This window comes from Miniopterus natalensis, chromosome 3, assembly GCF_054644295.1.
Source record: "Miniopterus natalensis isolate mMinNat1 chromosome 3, mMinNat1.hap1, whole genome shotgun sequence".
NCBI lineage: Eukaryota > Metazoa > Chordata > Mammalia > Chiroptera > Miniopteridae > Miniopterus > Miniopterus natalensis.
Window position 1 is genome coordinate 73,646,343 of NC_142083.1, and position 9,221 is coordinate 73,655,563.

Genomic DNA, 9,221 nt, shown 5'->3' on the forward strand with positions numbered 1-9,221 from the left:
GCAGTTGCTTCCCTGGGGATAGGGTAGAACATTGTGATCCTGGAAACACAAAACAAGTCTTAAGCACAGATTCACTGAAAACCCTGTGTATTGAGTTGGAATAGCCAGAGATATAGGCACTGAAGAGTGTGGTCAGGATGGAGCAGAAAAATAGAAGAGTGACAAACCCACCTAAGATAAATCCCAGGAAACTAAAGACCTCTGGTGGGAGGAGCCTAGAATCCTGGGGATACTTGAAGGAAAATATATTTAATTTGGTAAAGTAGATTAGAACCAGCAGTGGGACTGAGTGGTACACTGGAAAGCTGAAAAATAAAGCATTTTGTGTGGTTGCAGTAGCCTCTCAGAGGATGGGGAAGCAGCCCAGTCTGGGAACTCTGCACAGCTTCCCCACTGATGGGGTGGGGGATTGCTGTTTTTTAGCAAAAACCTTGTAATTCAATTTAAAATTTTAAACTATGTGGGAAAGGCAACTCAGTGTAGTTGTTAATAATGTGGGTTCTGGAGCCAAAATTTTTGTCAGTTCTAATTCTAGCTTCACTGCATGCTAGCCTTGTGACCCTGGGCAAGTTATTTCCTCATAAGGTGATTGTAAGTATGGAGCTAAAACATGTGAATCGCTCACAACAAATTTAGCACATAATATACACTCAGATGTTACCTCTCAGTTTTCATATTACTTTGATGCAGAAACATGAGTGACTTTTTCACAACATTTAAAATATATGTAAAAATAAAATGGATCAGTTATGAGTCTCACTCTACAAACTCAGATGAAGAATGTCTTATATGAAACGATGGTCACCAGTACTTACTGGGGGCTCAAGCCAGGCATAAGCAAAATGCTGTACCTACATAATTGCATACTCCTCTCAAACTGTGAAGCACAGTATGATTCCTGTAGGGATATTGCTTCTCTGGGAGGTTAAGTCACTTTGTCTAAGCTTAGAACTAGGAAATTGTAGCGCCAGTTCAAGCCCTCCTGGACCTCATTCTAGAGATTGACCACAAGGGCTGTTTTCACTGCAGCTGGACTTTGGCTGTGGCTACAGGGACTTCACCAAGAAGTGTTAGAGCAGGAAGTGGCTGTTACCAGACCTGTATCACCTACCCCGTATCCCCAGGCCCAAGAGGGATGAGGCAAACAATGTAGGCCTGATGATTCAGGGTTTATGTTGCTAGGTTTAATGACCTTTTGTGTCACCAGAGCTCAAAACTCAAAGACTTCAGGGATAGCCAAGAAAGTTCTGAGAGAACAAGGGCCCTAATATATATCATAACATAAAAGCATCCTACTTAGGGCCATGTGGTAATGAAAGAAGAATAAGGGGGGGGGGGAATCAATGATTAGGAAAGAGAATCCAGAAGTAGATGCATTTATAAGAATTTATGATCAAAATGGTATTTCAAAACAGTGGGAAAAGACCAATAAATGGTTTGAGGACACCTGGCTCTCCACCTAAAATGTTACACTATTTTACACCACCCACCCTCCCAAGTTAAAAATTCTTCATGGACTAAAAATAAACCTTCAGTCAAGAATAAAAACAAAACTATAAAGTTATTTTTAGAACTTGTTCTTCCTAAGCAGTACAAAATGTTTAGAAATGATAATAGATTGAGAGTTTTAACTTCACGAAAATTAAAATGGAGTCCTGGCCGGTTTTGCTCAGTGGTTAGAGCATTGGTCTGGGGACTGCAGGTCGGATTCCTGGTCAAGGGCACACAGCTCGGTTGCATGCTCGTCCCCAGTGTGGTCGGGGCTCATGCTGGAGGCAGCCAATTGATGTGTCTCTCACATCGATGTTTCTCTCTCTCTACTCCTCCCTCCCCTCCACAATCCCTAAAAAAAAAATCAATGGAGAAAATATCCTCTGGTGAGGATTTAAGAAAGTGTTTTTAAAAATTGAAATGGAGAGGGGAATGGGAATGAACAGGCTGGTGAAGGAGAATTTTGATGTTTTCTAGTCTGTTTGAATCTTATACAATGAGAACTTATTGAGAGGACAGTGTGACTTACACATGGAAAAAAAAAAAAAGGAAAATGTTGGTAAGTAAGTTTGTACCATGGCTTTTAATCCATCGACCACCAACTGTTAAGCTCCCCTTATATTCTTAGACTGGGAGGGGGAGGGGGATGGTGAGTAAAAAAGCCACAGCCGGAGCATGCCATCTGTAAGATAGTAGTCCAAGAAGGAAATTTTCTCTTGGGGCAGCTTCCCAGAGGTGGTAGAATTAGAGCTGGGCCTGCAGAATGGGGAGGATTTCAGTGGGTGGGAGACAAGAATCTTCCAGGCTAGGGAGGCTGAGGCTGGCAGCCCCCGGTGCCCCAGTGCTCTGTACCCACATTGGGCTGGGTCACCTTACAGTGAGTCAGCTCTGCACAGGTCTCCCACCCCATCAAGGGAACAGTAGTGGAGGAAGTAGTGAGAACAGGTCTGAGTCAGGTTTGGAGACTGGGCCTGAGAGAAGGTCAAAGGTTTGAGAGACTGCTCACTGGGCTGGGAGCAGTGAACTGATTGGTCTAGGGGCCCTCCTTAGCTAGGCTCTGAGGTATGCATGGAGTGACAGGAGTTTACCCAAAAGACTGATTTGGTTTATGGCTAACATCACAGGATTAAACATGCTAAATCAGGCAGGTGGGCAAACCAGGCCTCAGAAAGGTAACCACAGCCCTGAGACAGGGCCACCTCTTATTTCTTACCACACTGGACAAGAGAGTCCTCAACAACCCCCTTGACTCTAACCCTGAGCTCACCAAGCTACTCTCATCCCAGAGTCAAGCTCAGCACAAGATAAGACAGGATGCAAAGCATTCTAATCATTTGTCACTGCTTATACAGCAGCATTCTGTAAATGAACATAAACAGAGAAGCAATTTGGAGCAACGCTTTGTGGAAAAAGATGGCCTATGTCAGGGAGGTGGCAATAGGAGTGGTAAGTCAGGTGGTCATCATGGGAAGCCCTCAGGATTTCCTGATGGGCTGGAGATGAAAGGAGTCACAGATTACTTGAGCAGTTGGAAGTCAGTAGCCTTCAATGGTGGGATGGGGGGAGGCTACAAATGGGACAGAGTTCAGTTTGGAGCATGTTAGTGAAGTTAGGAAAGAGGGAGGCCTGGGCTGAAGATTTAAATGTGGAACAGATTGGCATATAGACAGTGTGGAAACCCACTTCAGGTGTCCTCAGTGGATAGTGATGGGTCAAGCTGGGCTAGGCTCTTAGGTAGCCCCTGCTGGCTTTCCTGTTTACAGGTCTTCCTCTTCCTGTGTTTCTCCACATTCCCTTACCCTTAGCTGGGGAGGGTCCAGGTCAGAGCCTTCTTCCTAAGGAGAAACCAGGGGTCCCTCCCTCCTGAGGAAAGAAGATTCTTTTCAGGTTCCTTTGCAGTATTCTTTCCTTCCCATTCCCTTGGCCTTCCCCAAGGCCTGGCCTTGCCCAGGTTGTTACCCACAGACAGGGCTGGTAAAGGAACCTGAGCCGGCTGCCCTGCTCACACTAAAGCACAGCATAAGGACAGGAAATACCTTCTCACTGTCACTTTAAGTGTCCCAAGGGAGGGGGCCTATTGCTCTGTGTTCACCAGCTGAGGCAGACTGGCGGAAGTGGAGCTGGGTTGCAGAGAGCACTGAGCCCAACTGCTCACACATGAAAACTTCCTGCGATGAGAGCGGAAACACAGGTGCCGTCCCCACCATGACAGCCCCCAGAGCCTGGGCCAGAGGGGAGCTATGGACAGGCCCCGGGCTCTCGTCCTGCTCTTGGCACTGCTGACACTCTGCATCACTGCTGGTGAGTAGGGGGCTGGAGAGGAGCAGAGGTTATGGGGATGCAGTGGAGACCCAGCCCTGGGCCCTTCCTATGTCTATATTCCACAGGGACACCTGAAGTGTGGGTGCAAGTTCAGATGCAGGCCATCAAGTCCCTGTCCTTCACTGTTCGCTGTGGATTCCTGGGATCTAGCACTATCTCTTTGGTGACTGTGAGCTGCAAGGGGCCCGATGGTGCTGTAAGAAACAAGCTGGCTGTGTTGCACCCAGAATTTGGCACCGAGCAGTGGCCCCCTGCCCGTCAGGCCCACTGGGAAACCAGAACCAGCATCTCCCTCACTGTGGAAGGGTCTGAAAGGAAAAGCCCCAGTCCCAACACCACCTTCTGCTGCAAGTTTACTTCCTTCCCTGAGGGCTCCCAGGAGGCCTGTGGGAACCTCCTCACAGACCAAGGTGGGGCTGATGAGGAACAGGGCCCAGGGAGGGCAGGGAGGAACTTGGGGCATAGACCACCCATCTGGTATGTCTCTCTTTGTGCACAGAGCTCCCTGCCCCTACTCCAGCCCCTATTCTGCGGGCTGACCTGGCCGGGATCTTTGGCATCTCAGGGGTCCTCCTCTTTGGCTGTGTCTACCTTCTCCACCTGCTGCACCGGCAGAGGCACTGGTGAGACCCAGCCCCAGCCGGGCCCAGTCTAAATCCTCACATCACTGGGATAGCCACATGCTTTGTTTCTGACCTTCTTAATTCTCTCCCAGGTCTGCCATGAAGCTTCAGCCACCCCACAGCAGCCCCCTGACACAGACACAAGCAAGGGTGAGGATCAGGGATCGCTTTGAAGCAGGGAACTGAGTGGGCTTGAGCTGGGGGCCATGATGTAGAACCTCACTTGGGCCTTTTTCTCCGCTACCCCTGCAGGCAGCCAGCCAGGCCTCCCTGGCCTCTCTCCGCATCCCCTATGCCACCATCTCCACCAACCACTTCTGCCCGGCAGCTCTGGACACGGTCCTCCCACCCCAACCATTGTCCAAGTGGAAGCCGATCTCCAGCCACACCGCAGGCCAACCTGCCCCCTGGGCACCTCTGCCAGCCTCTGCTCGCAGCAGTTTCATCTCCATCGAGAATGGACTCTATGGTCAGGCAGGAGAGAGGCCTCCCCACATCCCTTTCCCTTACCCTCTGGGGCCCAGAGACATGGAGGGACATTTAGGAGTTTAATGAGAGGGGCCCCAAGACCACTTGACCTTCCTCCCCTGCCTCTGAGACCCCTTCCGTTGGTGTTTGCATATCTTATTAAGCCTGTAATAAGTGTCTCCACAAGCCTGTAATAAGTGTCTAGCCAGGGCCAACTTGCGGATGTGGCTAGAGTGTGTGCTGGTGTGGGCACGTGTGTATACGAGGGGTGACAAAACCCATCCCACGTTGTTTCCTGTTTTCAAGTTCCCAGCCCTCCCAGGTGATGTCAATAACTAAGTCACGAAAAATGGTTCATTTGACTGGGCCTTTTCTTCTTTGGGAGCTTAAGAGGTTAGAGGCAGTTTCAACCCCTGAGAGGCAGGAGCCAGGTTAGAATAAGAGGGGGCAGGGCCTCAGTACAGGATATCTCTCCCCTACCCACCCCACCAGACAGGGATTTCCTTGGGCTGGGGTAGTCATGTCAGGCAGGGGCCTCCTGGCCCTGCAGACCTTGCTGAGGGACACCAGGTGAGACTGACAGCATTGGAGGTCTGATGGCCCCAGGTAGGATAATCCATATTCAAATCCCACCATGTCCTAGGACAGCACAAGGGCTTCTGAGGCTTCAACCTGAGAAAAGACCCTATGGTCTGACCTGGTGTCCCTACAACAGGGCTCCCTGAGATAGCCTGAGGGTGGAGCCCTGATATGCCCCCTCCCAGAGTTGACACTCAGAGGCAGAGAACCCACCTCATATATTCCTCTTGCCACCTCAGTGGCTTCCTCTTTTTCCTCTCCTGCTCCTAGGGCACCAGGACTACTCCCCACTGGCCACTGGCAGACAGGCCCATTCGACACAGGGACTGAACACACTGTTGCTCCCTTGCCCACTAATCTTGCCATCCAGGAGGCAGCTTTCCTTGAATAAATAGGCCCAGCAGCCTGGATCTCATCACACACAACATGATGAGAAAGCTTTATAAGCTGAGAGGTTCAATAGGAATTGGCAGGTTCCTGGGAGGTGGGGGGACAATGCAGCCCTAGAGCCAGGCTCAGCCTGTACCCCCAACCAGGGTGTATACTAGTTCAGGGTGGGCAATACCTCCTGCATGTAGGAAATCCCAGGTAGTACCAGCTGCCAAGCTAGGAACCACCCCCTGCCTGGAGGCTGTGTCAAACCACAGAATTTTCTAGCAACCCAGCTTACTATTTCAGGCATGCTCAGAAGTGGCCTTCCCAGAACCCAGGCCCATCCAGCCACCAACTCCACACTGCATGGGGGAGAGAGTGGAGCAGATGGGGGCAGGGACAGATGAAGGGGTTATTGGGCCTGCCTCCCTCAGCTGATGATCCTCCTCCTCCTCTGAGAAGCCCTCAGCACTGGTCTAACCAGCTCAGTGGTCCCTGTGGGGCTGGGAATTTAAGGAAGAAAGGTGGGGGTGCTGGGGAGGTTCTGGAGGAGAGTGAGAGAGATGGCAGTAAGGGAGGGAGTAGCTAAGGACCCAGCAGCATTCAGACCATGTCAGGAGCAGGGACATGGGTTTGAGCGTCAGTGGGGCTTGCAGGGTCTCAGATGAGGCTTTAGGGGGCACACTTCTCTAAGAAGAGAATGTTCATGGAACAAGGGGAGCTCTGAGGGAACCCTGACTCCCAGCCCAGCTTCCAGCCAGATCACTTGCCTATAATGGAGTTGGGAGAGAGGTCCTCTGGCCTAAGCCTGTCTTCCACAAACAAGCTCAGGAAACCACAGTCCAGCCTGGTCTTGGCAGAACATAGAAACAAAAACCTGGGAATCCAGGAAGTCTCCACAGCTGGCTCTGCACTGTCCATCCCCAAGGCCAGACCCAGGAGATCTGAAGGGACCCTCTAAGAGAACCATGTTGTAGCACTACATTGTGGTGATGTAGCTGGACATTGCCCCAGAGATCAGCAGTCCAGGCTCCCTTGTCAGATCCAACCTGGGAGATCATGCTCAACAAGTGTGGAAATTGAGGCTGAAGAGAGAGAGGACTTGCTCAAGGGGACAGAACTGAATCATCCCCAGCACCTCCACAGACAGGCATCCAGGACGTGCCCTCAGCCATAATCCAAGACAGGGCTTGCTCTTTGAACTGACCTGGGTTTGAATCCCAGGGGCTACTTACCCTCTGGCTGTGGGACCCAAGGGCTTACTTAACCTCTCTGAGGCTCACTTTGCTCATCTGTCACATAATAAGGGTGAAAAGGCCTGAAGGGAGTGAAGATTGTACACCAGGGCCAAGTACCAAGCAACTTCGCCCAGAGTATCTTATTCAGGACTTACAACAACCCCAAGGGGTAGGTATTTTTAATAAATCCATTTAACATGCGAAGCCTGAGCCCAGGGTCACAGAGCTGGAAGGAGAGGAGGTGTGGGGCTACGTACGTGCCTGAGCCTGGACACATTCCCTGGGGATGGGGGGTCTGGGGGGAGAGGCCACAGTGGGCTGGCAGGGACCTTTGGAGTCTGGGAGTGTGGGGACCTAGAAGACCACCCTCCAAAGACACCCGCTGCCAAGGGTCCTAATGGCAGGGCTCCTGGGAGGGCCTTCTGCAGAAGACACCAGCCCTGCCCCAGAGAATAGCATCCTCAGAGGTATTGTGGTAGTTATACAGAATTGTGACCCACCCCCGACAGCGACCCCTACCCCGACTGCAACTGGTCTCGCAGCCCTGCCTTTGCCCAGCCACACTCTGGGCAGGACCCATGACCACCACTACCCGAAGTCAGCTGCCCCTCCTACAACCCACCCCCACCCCCACCCCACTGCGGTCCAGCAGCAGTCCAAGAATCCATCAGCCCGGACCATCTGCCCCTCAGCGACCTCGGAGCTCTTCTTCCAAGATCTAGCCCCAGCCACTCTCTGGCTCCTCCTCACTGGGGAGGAGGGCTGGGAGGGGGTTGGGGGGTGAGATCTGTCCCCTGTCCCCTGGAGCTTACTCCTGGCCCCTTTGCCTCAGCTCCCTTTACTGCCCTCCGCCCCCATTCGCCTCCACCTTCGTGTGTCCCACTGTTCTGTGTGGTCCCTGCCATCCCTGCTGCTCTGGCTCTGAACCCTAAGTGGCCAGTGGAGCCCTGCAGCGGCCTTCCTTGCCCCACAGGCCCCTCGGGGCTTCAAAATCCTTAGTGACAGAGGCAAACCTGGGCCAGAGCAAGCTGGAGATCAGATCAGACCTCTGCACAAAGCCACAACCTTTAAAACACTAGCCCCTCAGATAGTGAGCTAGAAGAAAAAGAAGAGGAGGTGGTAGGATAGAAAGAATGAAAAAATCTCAGAGATTGAGGACAAGATGGCGACATAGGTAACAGCGGTACCCACGGCCTCCCACAACCACATCAAAATTACAACTAAAATGCAGAACAACCATCACTCAGAGCCTCTTGAGATCTAGCTGAACAGAAGCCCTACAACCAGGGAACTGAAGAAGCACCGAGACCGGTAGGAGACGTGGGCGGGTGGGGGCTGGATGACAGAGACAAGGCCTGGGCCCACACCCGGTGCCCCTGTTTAAACCTGGGAGGGACATCTTAGCAGCGGAGGTTTCCCAGAGGAGTTGAGGAGTCCCAGCCCCAGGGCCCCAGGACCGGGAAGAGAAGTCCCCACAACTTCAGGCTGTAAAAACAAGCAGGGAGTGTGGCTGAGGGACACGGAGCCTGCTGGAATCCCAGGCAGCTCCTCTTAAAGGACCCATGTGCGGACTTACTCAGACGTGCTCCCTCTGAGCCCCAGCGCCCGGCAGCATCTTGAAAGGAACCTGGGACATTCAGGGAGAAACTAACTTGCCTGGAATCAGAGCCAGAGCTGGAGGGGCAGCTTTCTCACAGACAGAAGAGCTGGCAGAGGCCATTGCTCCTTTGATGAGCCCTCCCCCCTGGGACACAGAGCCTGCAGGCAGGCTCCTTCTCTGAATCTCCTTCAACTTGATTCACACCTTTGACGGTGCCCTTGTGATTCATGGAGACCCTTCCCCTCCCTGCTTGCAAGCTCATCCAAGCCATTTCCAATGGCTTTTCTATGCAAATGGCCCCTCTAGCCTCATGCTTAGGACTTTCCTAAAATATCTCAAACAAGCAGCAGTTGGCCTCAGCATGCCTCATACCTCTTGACAAGTGGCCCCAGGACTGGCACTAGCGGCAGCCTGCATTGGCTCATAGCTCGGCCTCTCCTGGACACCTCCAAGCCTAGCACAAGTAGCATCCATCTAAGGATTTCTTTGCAGCTCAAGCTGGGTGGCCCTGGACCCGGCACAGGAAGA

The 9,221-nt window shown here is 52.1% G+C and overlaps 1 protein-coding gene across 1 annotated transcript; it reads left to right on the top strand.

Annotated features, from left to right (window-relative positions):
* The first annotated feature begins 3,648 nt into the window (after positions 1-3,648).
* On the top strand, positions 3,649-4,988 carry PVRIG (PVR related immunoglobulin domain containing). The gene is made up of 5 exons (XM_016217760.2): positions 3,649-3,792; positions 3,879-4,223; positions 4,313-4,436; positions 4,529-4,586; positions 4,689-4,988. Exons 1-5 carry the CDS (start codon positions 3,732-3,734, stop codon positions 4,986-4,988), a joined length of 888 nt encoding a protein of 295 aa, XP_016073246.2. The 5' UTR covers positions 3,649-3,731.
* Positions 4,989-9,221: the final 4,233 nt, after the last annotated feature.

Coding starts and splice junctions, on each gene's coding strand:
- PVRIG (XM_016217760.2), top strand. CDS start 3,732: ATGGACAGGCCCCGGGCTCTCGTCCTGCTCTTGGCACTGCTGACACTC. Junction 4,224..4,312: donor GAACCTCCTCACAGACCAAG/GTGGGGCTGATG, acceptor CTTTGTGCACAG/AGCTCCCTGCCCCTACTCCA. Junction 4,587..4,688: donor TGACACAGACACAAGCAAGG/GTGAGGATCAGG, acceptor CTACCCCTGCAG/GCAGCCAGCCAGGCCTCCCT.